Source organism: Balaenoptera musculus, chromosome 16 (genome assembly GCF_009873245.2).
Source record: "Balaenoptera musculus isolate JJ_BM4_2016_0621 chromosome 16, mBalMus1.pri.v3, whole genome shotgun sequence".
Classification (NCBI taxonomy): Eukaryota; Metazoa; Chordata; class Mammalia; order Artiodactyla; family Balaenopteridae; genus Balaenoptera; species Balaenoptera musculus.
In genome coordinates, this window is record NC_045800.1 from 62,608,313 (window position 1) to 62,621,624 (window position 13,312).

A 13,312-nucleotide genomic window follows, 5' to 3' on the forward strand; every position below is an offset into this window, starting at 1 on the left:
GAGAAGAGATGAGGTGGGAGGCGACAGAGAAACAGAGCTCAAACCTGTGGGCCTGCCAGCCGTGAGGAAGAGAGAAGAGGGTCAACATCAGTTAGTTCAGGGTGCAGAGGGGATGGAGCAGAGTAGGGCATGGGGGATGGAAGGGCTCAGAGCTGACCAGGGCTGGAGGTTTGGGAGGGATGGGGTGGACGGGAAGAGGCAGAGGGACAGGAAGCCAGCGGAGCAAGCGGGAACCCAGTTGGAGAGGAGCACTCAGAGGGCTGAGGCTCTGGCAGGAAGAAAGGAGAGAGAGGTGAGCAAGGGAGGGGGAGAGCATAAGGAAGAGGGGCAGAGAAGACACTGGAAAGGAAAATAGAAGAGAAGAGAGTCAGTCGGAGGGAGGGAGGACAGAAAAAAGTGGGCAACAGTACAGCATAAAGTTGGGCTGGGTCATGGAGCAGCTCTCCATGGTCCTGAGAAACCACTGCAGCAGGAATTTTGCTAACCTGACACGTGACTGAGCTAATTCCTCCTAGTGACTCATGGTTTTCCTGTCTTCCTTTTTCCTTTTTCCTCAGAGGCATACTGAGTTAATCATACTCTCTGGTTCACTGCACACTATGGTCACTGGCACTGTTCTTGTTTTATGTATGTATCTATTCCCTTTTATTCTCATACTCCTCTCCCCTTCTCTCCTCCCCTTGGGCAATGTATTAAAGTGTACTTTTTATTTGAAGGTGTTCCCGAAAATCATGTATTGTTTTTGTGTATGTATTTTACATTTATGCAATGGGATTCTGGTATATATAACTCATTCTATTTCTTATTCTTGTCAGTAAGTACTTGTTTTTAAGGTCTACCCATGTTTCTCTGTGTGTGTCTCATCTGTTGCTTCTAACAGCTTCCTGGTATCCCATGATGTGCACCCACCACATTTTACTCTCCAACATCCCAGGGATGGATGCCTTGGTTGCCTCCAAGCTCCTGTCACCAATAACACTGCAGTGAACATCCTCAGATAGTCCCATTATTGACCTGAGAATTTCCTTGGGACATACACCCAGGAACAGAATTGCTGGGTCATGGGGTATGAGTGTACTTTGTGTTGGATTGCTGTCTAGATGTGAAATTAGTCAAAATTCCTAGAGCAGCATAGGATGTCCCCACATTGTCACCAATACTCAATACTGTCCAGCATCCTAATGTCTGCTAATCACATATGCAAAACCAATATCTCACTGATGTTTTACTACGCACTTCTCTGAATAACAATGATTTTTAGCATTTTGTCATAGCCATGTTAGTTTTTCTGTCACTCCTCTGGGCCTTTCAAGAAGGACACCTGTAAGTTTGTCCCATGTCCCTTCCTTAACTCCCCAAAGGAGCAAAAACACTGAACTTTTGGAAGAATGGTAAAACCATCAAGATTATAATAAGCTGCATAAATCATGAAAGATAAGCCACAGTTCCCTTTGTTTTGTGATACTCTAAGAAAATCATTAAGGGTATACACACACACACATATGTAATATAGAAATGTGTATGTGTGTGTATATATATTATATATATTTTTCTATATTAAGTACATATATATGAAACTTAGAGACAACTTAAATGGCCCGGATATATACGGAGAAAGTGTTCAACCACCCGGTTATTAAAGAAATGCATATTAAAACAAGGTGCCATTTACCTATGAAATTACAAACATGAAAACTGTGTAATATCTAATGCTGTCAAGAGTGTGGTGACATGGGCACTCTCATATAACACTGGTAGAGTAAGAGAATCAGACAGAGAGGGAGCTGGTCAAGGGAGAAGGAAGAAGAGAAGGGAGAGAGGGAAAGAGCCAGGGGAGAGATGGCAAAGAGAGGGAAGGATGTGGTGTCAATAGTGGGGAAACGAGAGGAGGAAGGAGCAGCTGAGGGAAAGGGAGGAACAGAGCGAGAGAACAGAGAGAAGGAGGGTAAGGGAGAAAGCAGAGAGCCAGGAGACTGGGGCAGGGAGTCAGGAGGAGGGCTGGAGGGGAGCAGGCCCTTGTACCTGTGTTGATATTCACGGCAAAGGCGTCCTCCTGGTCGGGCACCAGGCGGTCAGTGTCATCCTTGGCCACGATGTCGATGATGTGGTACTCCAGCTTAGGGTTGAGGTCACGGTCGATGGCGGTGACATTGGCAATGACTGTGCCTGGCTCAGCTGACTCCAGCACGCTCACCGTCTGGATGGGGTTGAGGAACTCAGGGCGGGAATCATTGATGTCATCAATAAGGATAGTGATGATGGCTGTGCCCGAGAGAGGGATGGTGCCCCGGTCTGTGGCCACCACTGTCAGCCTATAGGATTCCTGCTCTTCCCTGTCAATGGTGGCATTGCTGACGCGTATGACACCAGTGACTGGGTGGATGATGAAGCGGTCCTGAGCCCCAGCTTCTATTCGGTAGATGAGCTCCGCATTGAGGCCACTGTCCTCATCTGTGGCTGTGACCTGAAGGACTGAGAATCCTGCGGGGGTGGGAATGAGGAGCAGCTGAGCACAGCGGCTTCTTCTAAAAACATCACACCGAGATACTTTTCTTGGTGGTTCACAAGGCCCTCTTCCCACCATAGCCTTGCCAGCATCTATCTTTGTTTTCATTGTTGTATATAAAGCCTACTTTATTTTTAAATTTATTTTTAATTGAAGTATAGTTGATTTACAATGTTGTGTTAGTTTCAGGTGTACAGCAAAGTGATTCAGATATATATATCGAGATACGTATACATATACATATATATATTCTTTTTCAGATTCTTTTACATTATAGGTTATTACAGGATATTGAATATAGGTCCTTGTTGTTTGTCTATTTTACATAGTGGTGTGCATCTGTTAATCCCAAACTCCTAGTTTATCCCTCCCCACCCCCCCCTTTTCCCCTTTGGTAACCATAAATTTGATTTCAAAGTCTGTGAGTCTATTTTGATTTTGTAAATAAGCATCTATCTTTTATGCCTTTTGCATGTTTGCAATTTTCTAGGAAAATGGTATCCTATTTTATTTTACATTCTTTGATTATTTATGAGACCGAAGAGTTTTTAATAATTTAATGATTAGTTGCACCTTCTCTTCTGCAAAGTGTTGGCCTTTGTCCTTTGCCCATTTTTGTCAATTTATATAAATTATATAATTATGATAACTTGTGACAAATATTTTTTTTTTTCAGTTTGTTGTTTGCCTTTCGATACTGGTTATAATTATATGATGTAAAGAAGTTTAAAATTCATATGCACCAAAATTTAGTATTTTTCCTTTTTGACATTCTTCTGTTTCTTATATGCCTAGAACCTTCTTATCCCGAAATCAGATAAATATTCACCCGAAGTGTCTTCTTTTATTTTTTAACGTTTTATACTCTTCTACAGTTCCTTTAGGATGTCTTTGGGTTTCTTTTTGGTGTCTGATATGGGGTGAGAATCTAGACTAAATAAGAAGAGATGTTTTGCACACGAAATAGTTTTCACTATTGGTTTCATTGTTTCCTTTATCGCATATTACATTCCTTATAATTTACCGGTATCTGTTGCTGGGCTACTTTGTCCCAGAGTCTTGTGTTCATATCACGTGGTTTTAAATACTGTAGTTTGGTAATATGTTATAAATATCTGGTAAGACAAATCTGGCTTTACTATACTTATTTTTCAAAATGTCCTTTTTCTTCCAGATGACCATTAGAATCAAATTTATCTCCCCAATCATGTTTGATTTTGATGGGAATCATGTTAATCCTATTTTGATTTTAAAAGTCAGTCTTTCCATCCAGGAACATGGACGGAACATACCTTAATAATCTCATTTTGTAGACAAGACGCTGTGGGTCCAAGAAGGGAGGTGAGGGGCACATGGGTCTCCTGACTCCCTCTCCACCCACCCTGCTGCCCATCCTTCTCCCTGCTGGACGTGACTTCTGCCTCCAATCCCCACAGACCACCAGCCAGCTCCTGCCTGGGGGCTGGGGCCTGGGGCCTGCCCCTGCGTACCTGGTGGGCAGTTCTCCACCAGGTGGACAGTGAGGGCGGCAGGGCTAAAGGTGGGCCAGTTGTCATTGTCATCCAGGACGGTGACGAGCAGGTCGGCTGTGCCGTTGAGCAGCCCAATGTCCTCAGCCAGCAGCAGTAGCTCCAGGACAGCGGGTGAGAAGGCCTCCCGGTCAATGGTGACACCTGACCTCACTGTCACCACGCCTGGCACCCAGCGCCACCAGCCAGGGAGATACAAAGGAAAAGAGATGCAGTGGGAGGCCAGGTGAGAACAAACAGGGAGGGGACAGATGTGAAAGAGGGGCAGAGAAAGCAACCCAATGACCCTCTTCCCCAAAGGCTCAACAACCACTGTTTAAGGAAGTCCCGTAGGTGCCAGTGTTCCGTGATTGTCCCTTCCCCAGGTGCCCTCTGCAATTCTCCCGAGTCCTACCTGGGATGAATGACCCAGGCTGGAGGACTGACCAGCTCTGTTGAGAGAGGTGCTAGTATATCCCTCCTTGTCACCTGTCACTAAATCGGCCAGGACCAGACTGATGTAACACAGTCTCTGGGGAGATTTGGGTCTGGTTTGAGGACAGACCGTTGGCTTCTTCTGGCAGACTAGGAGCCCCATCCTCCGGGCTGGGGAAAGGGAGTTGGGGGAGTGGGTTTGGGGGGGCTATCTGCCGAGCCTGAGAGTTTATGCACCAGCAGGTCCCTTCTGTTGACCCCAAGTGTCTTCCTGGTTCCTCCTACCCGGCCCCCGGGTGGCCTAATCCAGCTGTAAGATGGGGACTGTGAGGAATGGGGTCTCTATGGAGGGCCTGGATCCAGCACTGAGAAAGGAGAGCCTAGATCTAGCAGCGGGGTCACCCCAGCAGGAGGACTCGGAGCCAGGGTGGGAGAGCTGGGGTGGCGCAGAGGCCTCACCGGTGCTGTTGTCAATATCAAAGAGCCCGCTCTGGGCACCCAGCAGCTGGTAGGTCACCACGGCGTAGACATCCAGGTCTGCATCCAGGGCCAGGATGGGCCCATTGAGCACCGTCAGGGGGGTCCCTGGGCCGGGGGAGAGGGGTCACTGCAGGGCCGACCTGGCCCCCCGCCCGCCCCTCCCCCTCCCCCCCCCAGTCCCGGTGAGCCATGGCTGACGATGGATGAGAGGGAGGGAGGGAGGTGAGGTGGACGGGGTGGGAGACCCTGGGCCGGGCTGCGGCAGCCTTGGCAGACTGACGCAGATGCCTGGGGAGCGGCCTCAAAGCCCTGCTGGGGAGAAAACACAACAGTGGTGAGCAAGCCCCTCCGGCCCGCCCGGAGCACGCCTGCCTTCCCAGCAGCCTTTGAGGCTGGCCACTCCGAGGGAGGGTCTGGGGGCTCCCTGACGTCCCCTCCCTATGTGGGGGCCCTGTCTAGGTATGCACCCCCAGCCCAGTCTGTCCACGCACGTGTGTCCACAATGCTCTAACAGCTGTCCGACTATACATGGCTAGGAACCCATACGCGTGTGCAGGACTCCACGTTCACACGGCCACGAGCACTCACACTGTAGCACTTGCAGGCCTGGGAGTCCCCAGGTTGTGCACTTGTCTGCCTCTGCAGGTGGGCATATTTGCACACGGAGTGTACTGTGCAGGCACCCATGTGCCTGTGTGTGTCTGTGCACATGTGTAAGCCCACACATATGCCTTACATGGACGTGCATTGGCACGCATGTGAGCATATACACAGGCAGTTTTAAGATTCAAATTCCTTCAGGGGAGACACCCAGCCAGAGACAAGGAGTATCTCAGCTCATCCCTTTCTGACTTAGAATCCAAGCCATGGGGGAGGCTGGAGGAGGAGTGAGGGGACCCCCCTGGGGAGACAGTGAAGAGGAGATTCTGTCCCTTTGAAGGGGGGTGACGCTGGTCAGTGCATGCGTGTGGGGAAAGGGCCACACTGACCTATGCGGGGCCCCGGCCCCCCACCTGTGATTACAGATGCTCCCTGAGCTTTCAGAAGCCTCTAGGGTGCCCTATGCTCCTGGAGTGGAGGGAGCAGGGAGTAGTAGGCTTACTCCCCTCCTGGGTAGTCCTTACACCTTAATGCCCCTCGAGGAGGGGCAGTGGGGCTGTGCTCAGACAGCCTTGGGGACCAAAGACCACATCCAACCAGACCTGTGGCCTCTTTGGTGGCCCCTAAGAGGCCTGGCAGCCCTGGCCCACCAGCCCTTCGGAGCTGTGCCCCTTTCTCCCCTCCACACCCTTCTGCACTTGCCAGGTCTGTGTTCAGCCAGGCCTCAGCTGGGCCCCCACCAGGCACAAGGGAGGTCCTCGGGCATCTGGGGCCCAGGTGGTGCCTGGCAGCAGCAGGGGTCCCCAGGTGGGCCCAGCACCTACCAGCAGGAGAGTTCTCCATCACCTCTGCCTGGTAGGTGCTCTCAGTAAAGAGGGGGTGGTTGTCGTTCTCATCCGCGAGAAAGACCAGCAGCAAGTCAAAGTCCTGTGGGAGACACGATGGGGGGGGGTGCAGGCTGTGGGCCATGCTCTAGCAAATCGCTCCAGTGGGAGGGGGACTTGGAAGGAGGGCGGGGTCACGGCAGAGAGGTAGATGATAGAAAAGCCCCCGCCACGGGTCCGGAGACCTGTGGTTCAAGCCTCTGCTGTGCTAGCAGCTCACAGGGTGGCCTTGGGCAAATCTTTCCCTCTATCTGGGCCCCAGTTTTCCAATCTGACAAACGGGGATCTTAAGTCCCTCACAGAGATGTTGTGAAGTTCACAGGAGAAGGGAGGTAAATGGTACTCAATCATGTTCCATCTCATGGTAAGGAAGGACTGTAGCCAGGAAGGTGAGTCTCAGTTTCCAGACCCTCCTGGCTGGCCTGGTCCCCTGGTCAGAGTTCATCCAAACTTCCACCCAGTGCTGCACTTCATACCTTTCCAAAAGCACAGTTATCCTATCTCTTAGAACCTCCCAGTGCCCCGGATGCTTCTCCATTGCAGAGGTGGGGGACCCAAGGCCCAGAGAGGGGGGTGACTATTCACAGCCACACGGTAAGTTAGCAGCAGAGTGGCGACCAGCCTCCAAGCTTCTGGATTCCCACCACCCAATGCTGCTGCTTTCCAGGATGACCCAGGCCCTCCTAAAGGACAGGCAGAGGAGGGGGAGTGACAGAGGGAGAGAAAAGGAGGAGGGAGGACGTGAGAGAAGGAAGGAAGGGGAGGAGCACAGGATGAGAGACGCCAGTGGCCTGCACCTCCAGCCTGAAGTCTCCTCGGCCTGTACAGATGCAGAAACTGAGGCCCAGAAAGGGCTGAGCCATGCAACTAGTCAGAAGCAGAGCTGAGATGAGCCAGACCTAGGCTCACCTCATGGGCTGGGAAGAGGGCTGATTCCTACCCCCAAATGGACTGTTTGCTTTGCAATACCCACTTCCTCTTAGTAAAGAGAGCCAACTTTTTGGCTTTTCAGGGAAAAGCCACCTGGAAAACGCAACCCCTTCAGAACCCCAGAGTACGTGCTTGTGTACATGTGTCCCCCCACTGCCACCCCTGACACCACTGTCGTGTGTGCCCAAGTATCAGTGATTTGGGGAGAAAAGATGATAGCTGGTATTTACTGAGTGTTTGCCATATGCCAGGCACTGTGCCGAGGACTTGACAGGTATTGGCTCCTTCAAGTCCTCTCCACGATTCTGGGGTAGGTGTGTCTCCATTTGGCAGAAGAGGAAGTGGAGGCTGAGAGACAATGACTTGCCAAAACCACACACCCACTGACAGACAGAAGTGGGATTTGAACCCAGCACTTGCTTACTCCAAAACCTGTGCATCTAACCCCCGGGCCATGCCGCCTGGGTACATCCAGCACCAGCCCTGCTCCCCACTATGCCCCCCAGCCTTACCCTCCTGGCTATGCGTGGATTCTCTGGGTTGTCCTTCACGGAAATGGTCAGCTTGTATTCCGGGATCCGCTCGCGGTCCAGGGGCCGGTTCACAGTGACGATCCCTGTCTGGGATGTAGAGGCTGGTGAGCTGAGCAATGACCTGTCCCCTACTTTGGGCTCTGGCCCACAGAGGCCCAACTGCTCTGCCTGTAGGAATGGCCGTGAATGATCTCCCTAAATCACCAAAGGTATGGTCTAGAAGGCCAAAATGGGTCAGCAGGGCCTTGCCAGAGCAAGAGTGACCCACCAATGCCCAGGTCTTGCTGCCTGAAAGGGATGGTCCCTCTGAGGACCCCACGGTGACAGCAGCCGGTAACACTCCAAGAGGTCACGAGAGGACTTCTTGGTGCATCTTGGTACAAACCAAGTGGTACCGAAGCTCTGGTCCCATCCCTGCACACGACAAGCCTTGGGGTGACAGGGACCCCAGAAGTGGCTCACCTAGGAATCCAAGATTCCATGCTTCTCACGGAGACCCCACATCCCAGTGGAGGGTAGAGACTTGAGGAGGAAGTGGAACCAACAGAAGCCCAGACAGCAGAGTAGAAAAGCCCCTAGGGCAGAGTCCTGTTTTTTAGGAAAAATCCTGGGGGCTTCCCTGGGGTCAGACCCAGCCTTACCGTGGCATTGATGGAGAAGGCCCGCTCTCGGTTGCCTGCAGTGATGTTGAAGGTGAGGAGGGCGTTGCACCCGCTGTCAGCGTCGCTGGCCAGGATATGGGCGACGAAGCTGGAGACGGGGATGTTCTCACTGATGGTGACGTTCATGGGTAGGTTCAGCAGCACGGGGTCGTTGTCGTTGATGTCCAGCACCCGGATCCCCACCAGCATCTGGGGCACGTCAGGGAAGAGGAGGAAGTGAAGGAGAAGGACCAGGAGAAAAGGGGGCGCGGGGGAGATGGAGGAGAGAGGGGAGGCAGAGAACGGGATGGTGGACATGGCGGCTGAGGAAGAGGCAAGGAGGCAGGTGGAGTGGGATAGCAAAGCGGTGGTAACAGAGGAAGGAAAGGTGCAGCTGGTCGTGGGGAGGAAAGAGGAAGCCCAAGAAAATGATAACAAAAAAGGCAAGAGGATGAAAACGAGGAAAAGAGGGAAGCAGGAAAAATAGAGGCAGGGGCGGGATGGAAATGGCAGAGTGACAGGTGCGGAGGCCTGGCTGACAGCACAGCCTCCCCAGGGAGCTCCGTGTGGCCGTGGCTGCCAGGCCCCAGGTCCAGCCTCCACGGGTGAGCCTCACGAGGCACTCGCAGGTCTGGTAGGGGCCCTGAGGGCCGGGACTGGCTCCAGAGCAGCCTGAGGCTGCTATGGGCACGAAGGTGGCAGCGTTTATAGGAGTCTCTATGGAGAGTTCAGGGGGCAGGGAGGTGTAGCCAGTGGAATGGGGCCCCCAGACTCACTGTGGAGCTGAGCGGGGGCACCCCCCTGTCTCGAGCACAGATGGTCAAGTTGTAGAAAGCACTGGTCTCCCGGTCCAGCTCCACATCCTTCCGGACCCGCAGCACCCCTTCCACGGGAGAGATCAAAAACTCCCCTGGGTGTCACCCAGGAGAAGCCAGGGTTAGCTGAGAATGGCCAAGAGTGGTGGAGGGCCCAGGCCTTTCCCTGCTTCCTCTAGTGAGCCTTACTCACCATGGTCAGGGACAGCTGGGGCATGGGCCCTCCAGCACCCCCTGCTTCAGACCCTCATGGGACCTGCCAAGGGCTGGGAAGTGCAGGAGGCAGGAGAACAGATAACTCCTAGGGGTATAAGCGGGCAGGGGCCCACTCATGCCCTGATAGGCCTGAGATGCCAGGCCAGGGACCCACCTTGGGTAAGACAGTTATGTTGAGAAAGTGAGGGCTCCCTTTCTACACAAGCACTCTCTTTGTCACCACTATTGATCTGAAATCAATTAACGAAGGTGTCGGAAGCTTTGCCAGGTACGATCCTTTCCAGATACCACATCTTGTAAGACAGGATATTGCGGAAGGGCAAAGCTAACCCCAAAGGGACTCCTTGCTAGTGGTGAGGCACCGGCGCAGGACGGAGCGGGAGGGATTGAGGACAGGGAAGCCCCCAACTGCCTTCCATTCAGCCCTGGTATGGAGCCACATGGAGCGCAGCCAGGGTTCTCCAGGTCTATGGCCATCCCTTGGCCCCTAGTTGGCCCTGATTTCCTTTCTTTGAGGTTGCTGAGGACCCTCAGCTGGCCCTTTGGCTTCAATCCTTGTCTTGGCCTGGCTGAGGGGCCAGATGTCCGAGGATGTCTAGAGCAAGAACCTCAGATTCTCAGGCTCTGAACTGGAAGAGACCTCAGAGACCATACCGTGTCCTTTGGAAAATGAAACGGGAAAGAAGGGTGATGACTTGTTAGAGCCCCCATAGCAAGTAAACAATAGAACCCGGACTCGAACCTAGGGCTCTGCATCTCAGCTCACTACACCCATGGGATTTAGCACTCAGAGCTGACCAGGGTGGGAGGGGTAAGAACAGGGAGGGGGTGGAGGAGAAGAGCAGAGGGGCAGGATGACAGGGGAGCGAGTGGGGTCCCAGTTGGATAGGAGTGCTCAGGGGGCTGAGGAAAGTGAGGGAAGATGAATGAGGGAGGAGGGGAGAGTGTGAGGAAGAGGGGATCATCTCTATGCACTCCCCCAGGAACTGGGAAGAGTGAGAAAGTTACTTCCTTCACTTTCCCTTTTGACATCTGAGGGAAAAGGCTTAGAGTGGGGCAATGACTCGCTCACAGACACACAGCACGCAAGGGTGCGGCAAGGACAGAGGCCCAAGCTCCCCAACGATCTTCCCTGCCTGCTTCTACCTACCTCACAACTCTCTGCCCCTTCCTGCCTGCACATCCTACCTCACAACTCCCTGCCCCCAGCTCCTACTGCTCTGATTTACCAAAACAGCCCCTCCGCAGCCCACCTGCAGCTGGGATTTCCCACCAGCCCTTCCGCTCCCAGCAGTCCTATGGGCTACACCCTACTTAGAGGGGCGGAAGCCACTTGAAGCAGGATTTCCTGAGGCTGATAATCCAAGGTCTCCAAAGAACAGGGGATTCCCTTTCTAGGGGTTTCCCAGTCCTGTCTCAGCCCCTGGCCACATGCAAGCAGGTGGCCAGCTGCCTTCTCTCCGAAGCGAACCACCCCGTTGATGGAAGGGAAGAGGTTCCGAAGGCTCACAGGAAGTAGGCCTGAGGTGCTGGGGGCTGGGCCCAGGCTAGACCCCCACAAGGTCAGCTCAGTGGGGGAGGTAGGCAGGTCAAAGGCCCCCAAACGGCAAAATGCCCTCCTCAGCAGCTTGCCCCGGGGCCTGAAACCCCCAACCTTCCACTCCTTCTGGAGATAGAGGGTTAAAAGCAGAGGCTTCCCATCAGTCATATCCCGGTCTGCAATGCTGACTTCACTCCTATGTGCCCTTGGGCATGTGATTAAATCTCACCTTGATGTTCTCATCTGAAAAATGGGCTAATAAAGAGGTACCATAGCAGGGTTGTGCTGGTGCTGGATAAGGCCCAGTTCACCTTGTGTATGCTGGACCCACGGCAGCTCTTTGTATCATTAGGGGCATCCTGAAAGGGAGCCCAGGCAGCCCTGTGAAGGAGCTGGGGGCTTACACGGAAGATGAGGATGTAAGAAAGGGGTCCAATGAGTGGACCTGACCAGAAAGGGCCGCTGGAGTTTCTGAGAAGGCCGGGATAGAGGGGGAGAGGCGCAAGTGACATGGCCTGTTTCCCAACCGTTCTTTTTTTTTTTTTTGGCTGCGTTGGGTCTTCACTGCTGTGCGCGGGCTTTCTCTAGTTGTATTGAGCGGGGGCTACTCTTCCTTGCGGTGCGTGGGCTTCTCATTGCAGTGGCTTTTCCTGTTGCGGAGCACGGGCTCTAGGCGCGCGGGCTTCAGTAGTTGTGGCATGTGAGCTCTAGAGCACAGGCTCAGTAGTTGTGGTGTATGGGCTTAGTTGCTCTGTGGCATGTGGGATCTTCCTGGACCAGGGCTCGAACCCGTGTTCCCTGCATTGGCAGGTGGATTCCTAACCACTGCGCCACCAGGGAAGTCCTCCCAACTGTTCTTTGACCACGTGTCTCCTCGCAGCTTAGTGGGGCTTATAAGAGCCCAGGCAGCCCTGATGTCTTCCCACCAGCAGGAGCCCCCTCCAGGTTCAGGCTTCAGTGGTGGGAAGGTGACCTTGAAGCCGGGTGGCTTGGAGTACATCCTTTCACCCGTGGTGTCGCTAAACTGGCTTTCCAGGAAAACAGCCCTGATTTATAGTGTTTGTCAGTTTTTCAAATTACCAACATGGTGTCAGTGAACCTGGAGGTGAGGAGAGAGGTGGGGAGTGGAGGTCGTGACCCGGGCGAGCCGCTCCGGCACAGCACTAGGTCATCCCCCTCACCCCGCCCAGCCTCCGCTTATCTCCTCTGGAGTGGGGGCAGTGCTCCATGATCCCCAAGTTACCTTTGGGCTGTGAATGTCTACTCTTCCTTTCCAGGGGGAGGGAGCCCCAGGCCGGGTCCACCTGGGGAAACTCCTGGCCCCTCTCACTCCCCCAGGGGCCTGCCTCTCTGCCTGCCTCTATGAGGCCCCAAGTTCCTAGGCTGGCCCCGATCCTGTGTGCACTTAACCTGGCAGGTTCTGCTCAGGACTGCAAAGGCCCATGGCAGGGAGCAGTCTGCAGTTTGCTGGGCATGAGTGTGAGCCCTGCACCCTGGAGGTGGGTGCAGAGAGGGTTCCTTCCTGGGAGGGGCTCAGCTGCCCACCCAGCACCCACCTGTCAAGCAGACTTTGGCATCCTCCTGAACAGGAGCAGGACTCCCATGAAATGATACCACCGCTGTGTGTGTGTGACAAGAGCACAGGAGAAAGGCCCATGCTCTGCTGGTTGCAGAGCAGGAAGGCACAGTGCCTGGCCAGGGAGAGGACTTTTGGGACATGAAAGGGTGACATGTCAGAACAGAGTGACCCACTGCAAGCTCTGGACAGCAGGGGCTCCAAGCCTGGCCCTACAGAAGTGGGTTTGTGTTTTTAACCTCTTAACTGAAAATTCATCCCAGGTTCTATAACCTCTCCTCTGCCTGCTGTGTCAGTGTGCTCCTCTCATCTCATGCCTTCAAATATCTCTGGGGTGACTACTCCCAAATACCCCTCTCCACTGCAGACCTCTCTCCTGAACTCCTGGCTTGTACATCCAAGGCCTATCTGACATCTCAAACCTAACCTCACCCTCCTCCCCACCACCCCACCTTTCCTGCTCCTGCTGCAGTCTTCCCATCTGCTAACAGCACGGTTGCTCAGGCCAAAACCTTGGTGTCATCCTTGACTTTCGCTTACATCTCACATCCAATCAGTCAGCACGTCCTGTTGGCCGTCTATGAAATATACCAGAACTCTCACGATCTCCAGTGCTGCTTCCCTAGTTCCAGCTACACCATCTCTAGC

General features: G+C 53.4%; 1 protein-coding gene across 2 annotated transcripts in view; it reads right to left on the reverse strand.

Annotated features, from left to right (window-relative positions):
* CDH23 (cadherin related 23) overlaps positions 1–13,312 on the reverse strand; it is a 399,895-nt gene that overhangs the window by 18,694 nt on the left and 367,889 nt on the right. For both annotated transcript variants that reach the window (XM_036828302.1, XM_036828301.1), the window contains 7 exons: positions 9,294–9,427; positions 8,518–8,727; positions 7,856–7,963; positions 6,354–6,456; positions 4,909–5,034; positions 3,997–4,200; positions 2,023–2,481 (listed from right to left, as the gene is read on the reverse strand). In XM_036828302.1, coding sequence (XP_036684197.1) covers positions 2,023–2,481; positions 3,997–4,200; positions 4,909–5,034; positions 6,354–6,456; positions 7,856–7,963; positions 8,518–8,727; positions 9,294–9,427 — 1,344 coding nt within the window. The remainder of the gene's footprint in view (positions 1–2,022; positions 2,482–3,996; positions 4,201–4,908; positions 5,035–6,353; positions 6,457–7,855; positions 7,964–8,517; positions 8,728–9,293; positions 9,428–13,312) is intronic.